The 17044-nt window shown below is 33.0% G+C and overlaps 2 protein-coding genes and 1 pseudogene across 2 annotated transcripts; 2 read left to right on the forward strand and 1 right to left on the reverse strand.

Annotated features, from left to right (window-relative positions):
* The first annotated feature begins 311 nt into the window (after nt 1-311).
* LOC129909539 (cytoplasmic dynein 1 intermediate chain-like) lies at nt 312-6208 on the forward strand (annotated as a pseudogene).
* Nucleotides 6209-8379: 2171 nt separating this feature from the next.
* On the forward strand, nt 8380-9246 carry LOC129909927 (V-type proton ATPase subunit G). Its single transcript, XM_055987097.1, has 4 exons — nt 8380-8503; nt 8579-8680; nt 8810-8910; nt 8973-9246. The coding sequence occupies exons 2-4, from the start codon at nt 8599-8601 to the stop codon at nt 9141-9143; spliced, it is 354 nt and encodes a 117-aa protein (XP_055843072.1). The 5' UTR covers nt 8380-8503; nt 8579-8598; the 3' UTR covers nt 9144-9246.
* A 3599-nt stretch (nt 9247-12845) lies between these two features.
* On the reverse strand, nt 12846-14040 carry LOC129909923 (NKAP family protein CG6066). The gene is made up of 2 exons (XM_055987094.1): nt 13905-14040; nt 12846-13841 (listed from the first exon to the last, which is right to left on the reverse strand). Exons 1-2 carry the CDS (start codon nt 13925-13927, stop codon nt 13085-13087), a joined length of 780 nt encoding a protein of 259 aa, XP_055843069.1. The 5' UTR covers nt 13928-14040; the 3' UTR covers nt 12846-13084.
* Between the last annotated feature and the right edge of the window lie 3004 nt (nt 14041-17044).

The raw sequence follows: 17044 nt of genomic DNA on the forward strand, positions 1-17044 counted from the left end.
TATTTAAGGCAATTTTTCCCGAAAAAAAAACTACAAACTAAATTTTTGAAGCCAATATCTATGATTTCTGCAAGATAAAATGAGTTTGAAAATTTTCACTTCAAGACTTTTTGCAAAAAGTACCTACCCTGTGTAGTTATACCTTTGATACTTTATTAATAATATTTTCTAAAATGAACTCGAAATAATTTGTTTTATTCCCCCCTAGTCACGATGTGGATGTTCACTTTCTATAAAGTTTTTGCTTTTTTTATAAATCATGTTTTTTCAACTGAAATCATGTTTTTTATCATGTTTTTTTAAATCTCGAAATGGCAGCACTGAGCCTATATCAACTTGGGATGATTTCGACGTAATTTGCCAAATCATCTCCCAAATTGAGATAGTTTTTCATACAAATATTAAATATTTGACATGTTGGTAAAAATTATCCCATTTCAATGTGCATTTTTGGTAAATTTCGTCAAAATCATCTCGTTTGTCGGGTTATTAGTTCTGTATTGGCGATTGGTGAAGTTGAAATGCGCTACCGGTGGTCAAAACAAAAACTAAAATTAACAGGACGGAAGAAGCTAGCATCAGACATTTAACTTTTTTTTTGTTAGGACTTTTGACATGGATGCCATTTTTCGAAATAAAAAATGTTAACATCCGTCCTGTTAAAATTAGTTCAAAAGTTGAAACTACGGCGCTAGTAGTATGTGCTCCAATCGCCAATAGTTGAAAATCTCCTGTGTACTCATGATAATAGGTGTGTTTTTTTGTTTATCTATATAGATTTTGTGCAAAAAAACGACATCGAGATTTTTGAAATCAAAACAATTTACGTGTTAAAAACAACAAAAAATTTATCTGTATAGATTTTTGAAAAATCCAGATAATAGGTGTGTTTTTTTGTTTATCTATATAGATTTTGTGCAAAAAAACGACATCGAGATTTTTGAAATCTTAACAATTTACGTGTTAAAAACAACAAAAACTTTATCTGTATAGATTTTTGAAAAATCCAGATAATTATCCAGATTTTACTTTCTCTCGATAAAAACAGTAGTGCCAAGGTACTTTATTTGTTGTGTTCATACAAAAATATCTGAAAATATTAACAAAAAAAAAAAAAGCGGAGAAAACGAGGTTTGAAAAAAACTCATAGAAAAAAATAATCAAAAATTTGTTTGACATGGTTGCATTGAAATGTTAATATCTCGAGATATACGCAATGCACTTTTCAGATAAAAGTCTTAAATGGATCCTGATAAGATTGTTGAACAGATATGTATATAAAGTAACCAAAGTTTTTTCGAAAAATTAGAAATAAAAATAAAAAAGTTTTCACCTTTGATTTTTAAAAAATCGAAAAAAAATTCAATATGACTACCTTCAAACGCTTATAACACAAGAACGACGCAACTAATGTTAATGGTCATGGTCTTAAAATGTAGCTAAGAATATACAGATAATTTTTGGTTTTTTGTGAAAAAACAATTTTTTTGAATCCAACATGGATGCCATGGCCATATGAAAATTTTTGTTTGCATCCAACATGGATGTAATGGCCTTCCCACTTCGGAGTTAAAATTAAAAAAAAAACAAAAGCAACATTTTTGACAGACAGCTGCCAAAGTGTATGTACAGTGGTGCCAAATGTTTGCATGGATTTCAAAAATCCCGATGTCGTTTTTTTGCACAAAATCTATATAGATAAACAAAAAAACACACCATTGACCTACTATAGGTGTGTTTTTTTGTTTATCTATATAGATTTTGTGCAAAAAAACGACATCGAGATTTTTGAAATCTTAACAATTTACGTGTTAAAAACAACAAAAACTTTATCTGTATAGATTTTTGAAAAATCCAGATAATTATCCAGATTTTACTTTCTCTCGATAAAAACAGTAGTGCCAAGGTACTTTATTTGTTGTGTTCATACAAAAATATCTGAAAATATTAACAAAAAAAAAAAAAGCGGAGAAAACGAGGTTTGAAAAAAACTCATAGAAAAAAATAATCAAAAATTTGTTTGACATGGTTGCATTGAAATGTTAATATCTCGAGATATACGCAATGCACTTTTCAGATAAAAGTCTTAAATGGATCCTGATAAGATTGTTGAACAGATATGTATATAAAGTAACCAAAGTTTTTTCGAAAAATTAGAAATAAAAATAAAAAAGTTTTCACCTTTGATTTTTAAAAAATCGAAAAAAAATTCAATATGACTACCTTCAAACGCTTATAACACAAGAACGACGCAACTAATGTTAATGGTCATGGTCTTAAAATGTAGCTAAGAATATACAGATAATTTTTGGTTTTTTGTGAAAAAACAATTTTTTTGAATCCAACATGGATGCCATGGCCATATGAAAATTTTTGTTTGCATCCAACATGGATGTAATGGCCTTCCCACTTCGGAGTTAAAATTAAAAAAAAAACAAAAGCAACATTTTTGACAGACAGCTGCCAAAGTGTATGTACAGTGGTGCCAAATGTTTGCATGGATTTCAAAAATCCCGATGTCGTTTTTTTGCACAAAATCTATATAGATAAACAAAAAAACACACCATTGACCTACTATAGGTGTGTTTTTTTGTTTATCTATATAGATTTTGTGCAAAAAAACGACATCGAGATTTTTGAAATCCGTGCAAAGATTTGGCAGCACTGAACATTGACTTTGACAGCTGTCTTTCAAAAAGTTTGCTTTTGCTCTAACAATAAGAAGTACTTCTTATTAGGGGGGTTCACATTGACTAACTTACCGGACAGACCAGCCGCCATTTGGTCTGATCTGATGCTGTTTTGATAATGTGAACACCCATCCGACAGCCTGTCCGGTTTGCCGGATGGTTTTCAAAAAATTTTGATTTTCTTGGTGGTCGGACGGACATGTTAGTCAATTAAACGACATGTCTGTCCGCAGACAGTGATAATCCATTCTCTCTTATTTGAGAGCAGAATAGGGTAAAGATACATTAAAAATAAGCTGAAAAATGGGTTTTGATGAAAATTGTCTGATGAGTGTAAACGAAAAATATAATTCGGCCATCAGGCCAAATGACAATCGGTCTGTCCGGTAAGTTGGTCAATGTGAACCCCCCTATTCTTAGCTTTTGTTTTTTTATTTTAATTTAAATTAAATGTATTAAAATTTAATAAAACAAGGCTCTAAACAAAGTGAGAAAAAGAAACAAACAAAACAAAAATCGTAGAATTGTTCCTGTTTTGTCGATTCGTGTTCCTCTATCTGTGTTAGTTTTATACCATAAGAGTGCTTACCTATGATGTCCAAGGAGATGACGAAGGGAGATCGCTGCCATACATCGACCATGGTTTCCATTCCAAACTACCACCAGGAATTCTACCACATGGTTTGCCCACTGTGAAGGAAGTTGCATTAGCCATAACAACACAACTTGAACACAAAAAGAACATGAAGACAAGAAAGAGAGTAAGTGAATTTTTTCTCTACTCTATTTACATCAATTTAACATTTGTGCTTTCAGTTTAGGAACTGTCGGAAGAACAAAAACAGATGATCATCTTGTTGGAGGACTTTCAAAGGTTTGTTCTACGCGCTGGACGTGTCATCGAAAGGGCTATATCTGAGAATGTCGACATCTACACAGATTACATTGGAGGTTGTGATTATGAAGGGTCAAAGGATGAGAGGACACATGCCAGGTTGTCATTGAATCGAGATTTCTACGAAGACCGATGGTCTAAGAATCGATGCATCACTTCAATGGATTAGTCAACACATTTTCCTGAACTGGTTGTTGCTTTGTATCACAATAATGAGGTTTGCATTTGTATTGTATACTACGATTATACCTAAAACCCATTACAAAACTTCCCTAGGTGAGTCCCAATGAACCAGATGGTGTTGTAATTGTCTGGAACACAAAATATAAAAAACAAACACCCGAAGATGTATTCCATTGTCAGAGTGCCGTTATGTCAACATGCTTTGCTAAATTCAATCAAAATCTTATACTCGGTGGAACGTATTCCGATCAGATTGTATTATGGGATAATCGAGTGCAAAAGCGGACACCCATCCAAAGGACACCTCTAAGTGCAACTGCACATACGCATCCAGTGTATTGTTTTGCAAATGGTTGGCACACAGAATGCACACAATGTGATATCCATCTCATCCGATGGCAAGCTTTGCTCATGGAGTTTGGATATGTTGTCGATGCCGCAAGATACACTGAAATTGCAGCAACGGCAATCGAAGCCAATTGCTATCAGTTGCATGTCCTTTCCGTCGAATGAGATTAACAATGGTAATGTTTATTCTGGTAAAAGTTTGTTGTGATTTTCCATTTGCTTATAAATAAATTGTTATTTTTACTCAAGCTTATCGACATAGAATACGTTCGGGTGTGTCTGAAGTCTATGAGAAGCATCCAAATCAATCTACACCAGATTTTGAAGATTTGTTCCCTACATCGTCCAATGATTGGACAATTAAGTTATGTAGTCTTAAGGTGAAATTTAATATCTACTATAACGACCAATATGTATAACATTTTTTGTATTTACTTGTAGGACACTAAACCATTATTTTCATTTGAAGATAATTAAGACAATGTTATGGATGTTGCATGGTCTCCAATTCACATTCTTCTGTCGACGGCAGTGGTCGCCTTGATATATGGAATTTAAATCAGTATACCGAAGTGCCCTCAGCATCGGTCGCAAGTTATCGTAACAATGCTTCCCACAAATTCTTTCGTCGATGAGCAGAATTTGCTTTAGAAAACTTCCATTACTGTACAAATTGTATGTGATGTATATGGGTTAGTATTTTTTTTTTGTGGTTATATATTTGCTATATTTAATTTATTTTTTTGTCCCCCCTTAATCTAGCCCATGGAAGTGTATATCGACGATGAAGACAAACTCACTTTCATGGTTTGCAACAGCATCAAGTTTAATTGAAGGAAATCGAGAAGAACAAGTATCACTCGCCAGCAATTTTCAACTTTTTTAATTTTCCAGAAAGATTTATATCAAATCGTATGCATTTGGATTCAATTAGCTCAAAAATCATAATGGTTTCATTCTATCAACTCTAGTTTTTGAAATATTTAATTTTTCATATTTAGAGGCATGTTCGTTCATACTAATTTTTAACTTTTGCCTATTTTGATCGTTTATTGAAATTTTCAAGAAAAAATTATACTAAATTTACTGTATTTAAGGTCAGTAATCCTAAAAATCACATTTGTTTCTTTCTAGGAGCTCTATTTTTTTTTTTAATATTTTAGTTTTTCACATTTTGGGGGTATGCATATTTTAACTGTTTGTTAACATTTTCATACAAAATAAAAACAAATATAAACAAATATAATAACATGGATAAACTTTATTTAAAAAGTCTGCTGTCTAGGTTGTCCTCGAGGTGTTCAGACCCGGATGTCCAGTTGTAGGGTTGGTTGAGTTGGGTTTAATTCCTTCCGCTGCATAGCTGTTTAGGAGGGGAAAGTAATTGGGAAGAAGATTCATGCAGATATCATTTTCTCGGGATCCCGATGGGGGCTTTAGAGCCGTTTATAGAAGACATGTCCTACAGAAACAGGACGACATCAATGCAGGCAGAGTTCATCTGATGAAGAAGGAATAAGGAATATATCGAACCAAAAAAGGAGAATCAATAAAAAAAAATTACCCGCAACCAAAATTGGGGACCTAAATGATGCTCTGAAACATTTACTATAACGTTCTTTCAAATATTTCTTCCACATCAACTTTCAAGATGCCATTGTTTCCACACTTTACATGCACATGTCGTCCAAGTTTATAAACGTCGATACCATCATTTGCACAGGCAGTGAATGATCTTCTTCTAAGATGGCTTTTCATCAACGGGTCTTGGTTCTGATATCATTTAAAGTGAGGGCAATTTTAGGGAGCTGAAGGATATGGGTGTTGAATGAGCTGCATAATGCGATGTTAGAATTGTCTTGCTTATTGCTGTCTGCTGTTTGGGATGAAAAGTATTTCCTGGGGGAATATTTTTCGGCTTTTCTTCGCAGCGCACATACATGACGTGTATATTTTTAAAAAGTTATGAGACTGTTTTTGTGGTGGGCATTCTATTGAGGCAAATGATTAACAACAAGAGCTTTGTTATCATTTATCCATGTTTATCGTCAAAGAATAAACGTTTTCCCAAACGAGCGGGCATTCCAAGAGCATTTTACACTACATTTGGCTGTGAGACACAGCGCGCAATGCATAGAATTCTTCTTTTGTGAAATAATTCCTAAAAAAAAGATAAATTATGCTAGCTCATTGTAAGAATAAATTGTTTTACTTTCCATCTGGTTTCAGGTTTTTTTCTTTAATTTTGCGGAAGATATCGCACTCTTGCAAAAACGTGAATCCTAAAATTATTAATCAAATTAAAACAAAACAAATTTTATGGTACAATTTTCATCTTTTTTCAAAAAATATGCTTGTACTTACATTGATTGGTGTTGTTTGCTATTCCTTATTGAATTCAATTTTAAATATTATATTTTTTGTCATATATCTGTCAACTGCAGCTGTCGTTCAATGGAATCTGACAATTAAATACCTGTAATGTACCTTGGCAGTACTGTTTTCTATCGAGAGAAAGTAAAATCTGGATAATTATCTGGATTTTTGAAAAATCTATACAGATAAAGTTTTTGTTGTATTTAACACGTAAATTGTTTCGATTTCAAAAATCTCGATGTCGTTTTTTTGCACAAAATCTATATAGATAAACAAAAAAACACACCTTATATATGGACTGCTAGTCGTTTGACTTTTCCATACAAAAATTGAAAAAAAATGATTCCACATCTTTCTAGCTCTACTAGCGGTATAACCTTAGACGGCGAAAAGAGGAAACTTTTAGTGAGTGACATCTGTCGTTAAAAGGTAGTGCTTTCTCTGTTTTTCTATATTTGTTCCTTTCGCACTTCGTCAAAAATGTTGCACTTATTCTCCGCTTTTTTTTAGGGCGCTAGTATCGCGAAGAAACAAGTGGAACCAACCTGAATATGCTTCTAGCAGTCCATATATATTAAGTCAATGAAACACACCTAATGTCCACCATTGACCTATTATATATGGACTGCTAGTCGTTTGACTTTTCCATACAAAAATTGAAAAAACATGATTCCACTTCTTTCTAGCTCTACTAGCGGTATAACTTTAGACGGCGAAAACAGGAAAGTTTTGATGAATGACATCTGGTGTCAAAAGGTAGTGCTTTCTCTGTTTTTCTTTATTTGTTCCATTCGCACTTCGCACAACATAAACAAAAGAAACTACAAACATGGCGGTGTAGCTTTAAGGCTTAACTACATACACCACTTTATGAAAAAGTACAAAAGTGAAAATATTTTTTTTCTAGCTAGCGCAATTGTTTTGTGAAAAAGAGTATACAAATTGTTTTTTAGACCAAAAAATAAGCTTTCTGCATCATTAGTTTTAATTTTCCAGCCCGAAAAACTACACAAAAATGCATTTGAAAATTTTCACTTTTGTACTTTTTCACTTTTTGAGCCAATGTAGTTATACCTTTATTCTTCTTTTTTTTTTTATTTATTTCGTTTTAGTGGTGTTTAACTTAAAATAAATTAATATTTTATGGACAAAATAAAAAAAAAGGGTTTCAAAAACAATAGGTACAAAGTAATTTTTATATTTTTCGTTTCTTAATTTTTTTTTTCAAACATGGCGGTGTGGCTTTTTTTAATTTAAATAATTTCGTTGTAGTGGTAAAGTGCTTAAAATATATGAATACTTAAAGAAAAAATTTAAAAAAAAATTTTGGAAACAAATTGTTTTTATATTTTTCGATTGTTTGTTTTTTTTTTTTGTAGAAATTTTTAAGCGCGAATATCGATTGCCAAAAATGTTTAACTTATCCCCCGCTTTTGTTTAGGGCGCTAGTATCGGCAAGAAACAAGTGGAACCCATGGTATAAAAAGAGAAGGTATGATCATTAGAAAAAACTCAGTATCGAGAACTGTCAAAACTTATGGCTACTTAAGGTTTTGACAGCCCAGCCCATTGAAATTGTTGTTGTAAACAAATTTGTCTTGGAAGTTATTGTTGCTTTTGACTTTGCCAAACGTCAAAACCTTATTACCCCATTTTGTAAGATGGCGGCTCTAATGATCATACCTTGTCTTTTTATACCATGAGTGGAACCAACCTTAGCTGCCTTCTAGCAGTCCATATATATTAAGTCAATGATGTCCACCTTTCAATGACCGCCGCTTTGCGAAACTCATCCCGCTTACCAGCAGGCGGGACACCGCATTCAGGAACCATTCGAAAGCTTTTAAATATTAAAACTCTAAACGCACTCAATATAAAAAAAATCAATCGCGTGACATCTGCGCGTGACTGTCTCCATCTTTTGGAAGCTTTTTTCGTTATCAAAATGTATGTATTTGACATTTTCAGCAGCACAGTACATTTTGTAATTTGGTCATCAATTCGTCAGCAGGTACATCGTATATAATTTTTCATTTAATCTGATCTAAGCAGTTTTTTTTTTATAAATTTTTTCTTCCATTTACAGTTGATTAAATATTGTAAAAAATGACTAGCCAAACTCAAGGAATCCAGCAATTGCTTGCTGCTGAGAAAAAAGCAGCAGAAAAAGTATCCGAAGCACGAAAACGTAAATAAGAAAAAACATTTTATTTGGCCATGGCACAAGTCACATGACGTGAAAATTTTCTAATTTGATGATAATTTTTTTAATTTGTAATTTTTCTTTCTTTAATTTTGTATTTGTTATTTAATTTAGGCAAGGCAAGAAGATTGAAGCAAGCTAAGGATGAAGCTACTGAGGAAATTGAGAAATATCGTCAAGAAAGGGAAAAGCAATTCAAGGAATTCGAGGCCAAGGTATAGAATATTTGCATGTTTTTTTTCTTCTTTATTTTCTAAGTGGCCAAACTATATTACAGCATATGGGCTCTAGGGAAGGAGTTGCAGCCAAAATCGATGGTGATACTCGCATCAAATTGGATGAAATGAATCGTGCAATTCAGTCGCGAAAGGAACCTGTTATCAATGAAATCTTGCAATTCGTTTACTCGATTGAACCTGAAATGCATAAGAATTACCGCAAGCAGTAAATGTTGAGAACATAATTGTAAAAAGTATTAATTGCGTAGTTAATGTTTGATGTTTATTAAAAAATAATAATTTCCTTGTGCGTTTGAAACGTTAAAAATACAACTATCATTTTTATTGTTGATTTATTTTTTGTGAATTAAAAAAAAAAAAAAATTGTTGCAAATAATCTATTGTTGGATAACATCAACTTCTCTCTGAGATTTCATATTGTTTTACAGGTTCCCAATTATCTCTTTTATTGAGTTCTGGTATATTCGCTCGGACTAGGTATAATCAAGTAAAGTCAATACAATCTTGGATTGACTACTTTATTTGGGTCAATCGACTGTTTTTCATTAAATCGTCGATTCGATTGTACTTATGAATTTTTATGTTTGAACCTTTTATTTGTATGGTCTATTGCTATGCTATACAATACTCGTTCATCCATATTTCGAATTGTGTTTTTAATGAAATGAGTTGAATAAATCTCGAAACTACTTAGTTTATGTTCGGTCTTCAATCATTTTCTAAATACATATACGCATAATTGATTTACTAAAACCTCTATAGTCATTTGCTTGCTGCTAAGTACAGACTTCTATCGTAATAGAGTGATTCTCTTATATTTTAAAATCCTTTCCAATTTTACTAGTGTGTCGAAGCATACTTACTCTGTGGCCACATTCAATCGGCTTTATTACGAATTCCATTCCCACATCGCAATTTTGCAACGAATTGCGAAAAACAATCACAAAAAAAGCCGTTTGTAAAGGAATTTTTCTTTCAAATTGTACTTACGAACGTATTTCGTGAGGGTTTTTTTCATGATTCGTAGAAAATTTCTGATAGGATTGGAATTAGTGAAAAGACCAAATAGTCTCTTTCAACTAGAAGTCTCCAATTTCACATCTCAAGTCGTTAGAGATCATAACTGATTGTATTGGTAATAAGAGAAGTATACAAAAGACTTAAGCAAAAGTCGCGTAAGAATTAAAATTATGTGAATTACTAGGGCAATTATTCAAACCATTGCTTCGGCCTCCAGAACGTCTAAATTAGTTCATGATAAATTCCCAAGTTTGGGTGTAAATTATCAGTCATTTCAATGGTTGTCACAATTAAATACAACAAAATACTTTTTCTTGAATATTTAAAATAAAACGTGTTGTCGTCGAAAGAAAGAAAATCTTCGGACACTTGGGTTGTTCTTTTAAAATTGCACTGTGAATCAGTCAATAGGTTTTAAAATACTAGAAACTACATCCTAAAAGTTTCTAGCAACTTGACTTAACCTTATCATTTTAATGATCATCTTAATTTAAACTCATCAGGAACTTTTACGCTCACCAAGCAATCCTCCTTTGGAATGCAATATCAGCCGTCTTAGCCGCTGTATTTTTTTGATTTGTAGAATTTTACCAGAGCTCATATCACTAATTTTTTTTCCACTTTCCATCGATGTACAATAGGCCGAATATTATTTCAAGAATCTTTCTTTCAAAGGAATCCAAAAGAATTCAAACCATTCTTTTCAAAACCCATACGGCATAATCAGGCTGATTGAGTTATTGAGCTGTTAGTAGTTCTGACATTTCCTCGCAGATGGGCCTTCTATACAGAATTTCCATTCATTTGTACACTCCTCACCAATTCGAGCTGATTTATGTTCTCATTATGAACGTTTAAAATAACGAATATTCGATATTCTTAATTTAAAATTGACTATCGATATTCCCCGTGTTCGAAGTAAGTTTAGAAACAGCAAGGTGGTGATCCACATCAATGTTTGCTCTTAAAAAACGACTGCGTTATGAAGGATATTTGCAATTTTCTGCTAACAACGTTTAACAACCGTCGAATTAAAACTACTCTCCTTTTCGTTTTTTTTTTTTTTCAAATCCAACCAAGAGTTAGTACCCCTGAAAAAAATCTTTTTATTTAAGGTGGTGGAGGCTGGGAATCGAACTCTGACCTTTGGCGTAATACTTCATCGCACGAACCAATGCGCCATTATTTTAATAATTGAGACACCAACTAATTGCTACACATTCCAGAGCGCTTACGAATTTAAAAATTCGAGACGGGATTCATTATTTAAATGTCTATGAAAAATACAGCAAGATTATTTTTAAAGGCTTCGCCACACCGGAGGGTATGCGGTATAGCGGTAACGATATTTGTACTAAAAAAATTCCACACCTGAACGTTGATGTGTTTTTTTCATACAAGTACCCTCACTGCTACCGCATACCCTCCAGTGTGGCCAAGCCTTAAATCCTCACTTTTTTCATAGAAAATTCTCTATGGCCTAAACTGAATAATTAATTTAATTAATAATACTTAGAGAAGGGCTCCCAATTCCAAAAATTCCCACAATATCGTTCCTTTTTAGTTTTAATTTTGTTCCCTTATGGTTAATTATAGCCCTGTTCCATTGGAGGTGGTAGTTTACTAATAGTAGTTGTTTGGGTAATCTAGTACTATCATCTACTCATGCTCTTCTTCCCGAGTAGATACGATTTTATATTGAATTCGTTGAACGTGCGTTCCATTGAAAATCACCAGTAAACTACTAGTAGTACTTTGCCACCTCTAGTGATGGGTAGGACATGAATTTAAAATGAGTTTGTATGAGGTACTCATTTTTCGAAATGAGGTGGTACTTTGTCCCACCTCAAATGTCCCGTGAGACAAACCAATTTTAGTGGACAATTTCGATTACAAAAAAAAAAAAAATTAAAAATAACTATAACAAACCTCATTCAATTTACAACTCTTTCTTATTCTTTTTTTTTCTTTCTTTTCTTTCTTATCTTTTTTTTCTTTCTTTTCTATCCTTTCCTTTCTTTCTTTTTCATATTTTTATTATTGGTTTCATTTTAGTACCTACATTGTCGTATGTCCTCCTCGTTTTCTTTCTTTAAAAAAAAACAAACGTCACGTCCTCCTCCTCATTACTTCTAATTTTCTCCCCTCAAAATACGTACCTACTTCAAATGTCCCATAACACAAAACCTCATTCATTTATTTATTTTTCATTTTAAAACATTGGTACTCTTTACTCTTCATGCATTTCTTCATACACATACATTATGAACACACATTTCGTGGCGCGGTACATTCATGATTTTCCTTTTCCTCATACACTCAATTTCATTCCTCATCTGCTCATCATCATGAGAAGAGACAGAGAGAAATACGAATAAGTTTTTTTCTGGAGACGAATGAGTAAAGAGATATTTTTTTGTTTTTGTGGTGAGGTGTGAGGTAATACATTTTTTTGCTTTGAGGTGATGGGACATTTCAGAGTGGTGTATGGGACATTTGTATTGCCTCATGTATGAGGTACCCATCACTAGCCACCTCCCAAAGGAACAAGACTTATGATGGAAAAGAGAAAATATAGGAAAATTTCCCTAATATTTTTGATTGGGGCCCTTTTCCCAAACACATTTCTCCAGGAGTTTTAATTCAGAATACGGCCAATTATATTACTTTACATTTCAATCTAAGACAAATCTTCTCAGTAGAAACAATGCACTTTGGAAAACTTAGTTCATCGGCTGATACAACACAAGATATTAATTCAACACAAAAAGACAAAGAAGAGGAAGAACAAGAGAAGAACATAAAAACACTGAGACATAGTTAAAAATTGTCTCATGTTATCGCACAGGTGGCTTCATTTAAGCTGGCAATTTAGAAAAAAACTTCTGAGCTGATCGTTGTGGGGTCGAACCAACCCACAGACAGTTAAAAATCAAGCAATTTTTGTGGTTTTCACTATTTTTTGTGTTCCGCATACATTTGGCAGCTTAAATCGTCCCTGAAAAATCTGATAAAAAACGAACAGAAAAAGCACTTCATTAAACATTAATATTAAATTAGACCATTTACTAAGGTGGGCTTGATACCTACAATTATGTACATTATCAACTATTTAACCGTATTATGTTTATTATGTTAGATCGATCAGGAGTTCACTTTCATCTCTGCCAGAATTCTCGCTGACACTATCACAAATTGTACTCAAGCTGGTTTCGCTTGACGATGATGATGATGAAGAGGAGAAAGATGTCGATGAGGATGAGGACGATGATGAAGATGATGAGGAAGATGATCTTCTTCGTTTTCTGCTTCTGCTTTTCATTCTTCCTCTTTTCTTTGATTTCATCGCCTTTTTATGAGATTTCTTTGTTTTCTTTTTTGAATGTTTCTTTTTCTTTTTGGTCAAATCTATCGTCAAGACTTTTTTTTTATCTTTTTTTCTCTTTTGTTTTTTAGGAACTGTTTGAGTCTCATTCAAAAGTAACTGATTTAAATTGTCATAGAAAATTGTGGCTAAATCTAAATGCATTCCATCGTGATATGGTTCAATAATTTCCTCTTCAATGGGATAGCTATTGAATTGTTGTTCATTTCTGCTTCTATATTCTGGAGGTGATCGTCTTCGAATTGTTCTTCTTTCTTTACTCCTTGATCTGGATCTAGATCTGGATTTTGTTCTTGGTCTTCTTCGGTTGAGTTCACGAAGTTTTCTATTTGAGTTGCTCCTTTCTTCGGCACTTTGACGCTTATTATGTTGCAACACAGAAACTATTGTTCGACCAAGAAAGCGGCTATTTGGACGAATTTTTCTTTCTTGAGGCTGTCGACTTGCCAACTCGATTTGCTTTTCGCGTTCGAGTTCTTCAATAATTTCTTTGATAGCCAAACTATAAAAAAAATTACTTATTTGAATACTTTGCAAATAAAATTTTGGAAATAATGAAAATTACCTTTCAAGTTGATTATCGTCCATTTTTCTTTAATATCACTTTGGTTGTAATATAAAAATAATAATTTATTTCTAAACAAAAAATGTGTATTACTTTAATCATTACTTTTATAAAAAAATTATAATTTTAATTTTTGTTTTACCACTCGGATGGTAACAGATTTGACAGTTGTTGTTTATTTTTCATGAAGTTTTCTTACAATTCACCAAAGGAAATTTACAAAAATTAATTTCAAAATGGGGAACTCCCCATACATGGTTGATATTAGGCTATAAACAGAATGAAAACGCTGCAGATTGAAGGTATGCAGTATCGGTATGTATGGGTAATTGTATGAACAAAATGATACAGCTCAACGTTGGCGTTCCAGTTTGGAACTTTTTTCATACAATCTGAAGAGAGTGATTACATCTAAACTTTTTTCTGGAAAATAAGTTGCAAATTTCTTGGGTCAATTTTTTTTTTTTTTTGTGAAGAAAATTCATAAATGATATAGTAGGGGTATACACGATCCGATGCAACTAGTCTTGCATCAGTGCAAAAGAGTAAAATCTTACAACACTACAACAAAATATACGGATTAAAATTTTACAACAGTCTTGCACTTTTGCTATACCCTAGACCTATTGCAAAATAAAAATACAATAGAGTAAAATTATTTTTGACAGATGGCAGCTCACCATCGCGTCGCCCATGATAAACAGTTTGTCTTTTTTATTCTGTTTATTATGGTTGTTGGCTTGTCGGTACTCATGCCCCGTAATTTAGTTTCTTTTGGTGTAAAACAATTTGTGAAATTTAATTAACCCGAACAAAACAAAAAATTAAATTATAAAAAATGGAAAAAAGAAGAAGCAACAGTGGAGGAACAACCCTGTTAAAAAAAACATCATGGATTTCATTCATGCTTCAATATTTACTATAGATAAGAAAAGGGGCGTTATCACGATCTATTGTAAAAAAATAAAATTTTACATTTTTACTAGGCCTGTTGCACCAGATCGTGAATACCCCTCATATACAGGGTGTCCCAAAAGTAATGGATCAAACGAAATATGCTGATAGGCCAACTTTAGGGCTCTCAGAATTTGGTAACTTGTTCATCCCAAATCCTTACGGTTTTCGATTTAATGCAGTTTTTGTGAAATTTCGAAAAATCCCGACTTGGCAATAGTATTTTGCTTCCTCTGCCCATAATTGATTTTTGTTTTTTACAATTATTTCACTAAAACATTGCCTAATAATAAGAAATAACTAATTAATCAAAATATTTTTTATTTCATATGCCATTTTGCTGCAAATTAATTAACAGTTCCATGTTTTATAAAAACTCAATTTTTTACTTTTATTTTAGAGCATCATCCCGAAAAAAATTTGTATGGTGTGACACTGGTTTATTATTTTAAAAACTTGCCGTGTTATTGCAGTTTTCAAAAATGTATAAAAGTCTCCAAAGTTGAAATTAGAACGAAAGATATTACAATTTGAATGCAACAAAACAGGGGTTTTCAGAGCAAAATAACAAACAAAAATCGAGTCTTTTATTCAAAAATAAATAAACAAACAACAGTCGAGAAAATGTGTTTATTTTTCTTTGTTATTTTTCTCTGAAAAGCCCTGTTTTGTTGTATTCAAATTGTAATATCTTTCGTTCTAATTTCAACTTTATAAACTTTTTTACATTTTTGAAAACTGCAATAACACGGCAAGTTTTTAAAATAATAAACCAGTGTCACACCATACAAATTTTTTTCGGGATGATGCTCTGAAATAAAAGTAAGAAATTGAGTTTTTATAAAACATGGAACTGTTAATTAATTTGCAGCAAAATGGCATATGAAATAAAAAATATTTTGATTAATTAGTTATTTCTTATTATTAGGCAATGTTTTAGTGAAAGAATTGTAAAAAACAAAAATCAATTATGGGCAGAGGAAGCAAAATACTGTTGCCAAGTCGGGATTTTTCGAAATTTCACAAAAACTGCATTAAATCGAAAACCGTAAGGATTTGGGATGAACAAGTTACCAAATTCTGAGATCCCTTAAGTTGGCCTATCAGCATATTTCGTTTGATCCATTACTTTTGGGACACCCTGTATTAGGGGTATTCACGATCCAATGCAACTGGTCTTGTATCATTGCAAAAGTGCAAAAGTGTAAAATCTTACAACACTACAACAACAAAATATATGGATTGAAATTTTACAATGGTCTTGCACTTTTGCTATGCAAGGTTAGGTTAGGTTAGGTAGAAATGGCTGTCAGGAAAACAACTGACACACTTAGACCATTTATTGGTCCGTTGTGATACCATGATTTTGTGAGGAAATTCCTCACTAATTAAACCAGTTGGAGCTTTTAATAAAGCGGTGAAGGTTGAAGATGTCAGTATTGATTAGCTCACTGGTATCTTCTAAGAAATATTTTTCCAGGTATTTTTTACGTCTACTGGAAAGGGCAGGACATGAGCAGAGAAGATGTTGGATTGTTTCTTCTTCTTCCTCATCAAGGCAACTTCTACAGAAGTCGTTAGAGATTACGCCAAGTCTTATGGCGTGTCTACCTATGAGACAGTGTCCTGTTAAGGCACCTATTACAGAGCTGATATGCAATCTGCTTAGAGACAACAAATTTTTTGAACGTTTTGGATCTAGCCTAGGCCAGATCTGCTTGGTCGTTTGGCAAGTTATAATGTTTGACCATCGTATGTTTGTTGCCTCTATAGCTTCTTGCTTCAGCATGAGTTTGCACGTTGCGATTGGTATACCAATATTTGCCTTATTGGGTAAAATTGGTATTAGAGTTCCATTTCTGGCGAGTTCGTCTGCTTCACAGTTTCCCAGAATATCTCTGTGACCCGGCACCCAGAAAAGGTGAATGTTAAACTGTTCTGACATCTCCATGAGAGATGATCGACAGTCGCGGGCAGTAACGGAGTTTGTGGAAACCGAAGCTAACGATTTAAGGGCGGCCTGGCTATCAGAGAAGATGCGGATATCCGATGTAGATATCACGTTTTCTTTGAGCCAAGTCAGTACTTCTTTAATCGCCATTATTTCCGCTTGGAACACGCTGCAGTGATTAGGGAGACGGAAGGAGAGACTAACATTAAGTCTATCGGAGTAAACCCCGCCACCC

Source organism: Episyrphus balteatus, chromosome 2, assembly GCF_945859705.1.
Source record: "Episyrphus balteatus chromosome 2, idEpiBalt1.1, whole genome shotgun sequence".
Taxonomy (NCBI): Eukaryota; Metazoa; Arthropoda; class Insecta; order Diptera; family Syrphidae; genus Episyrphus; species Episyrphus balteatus.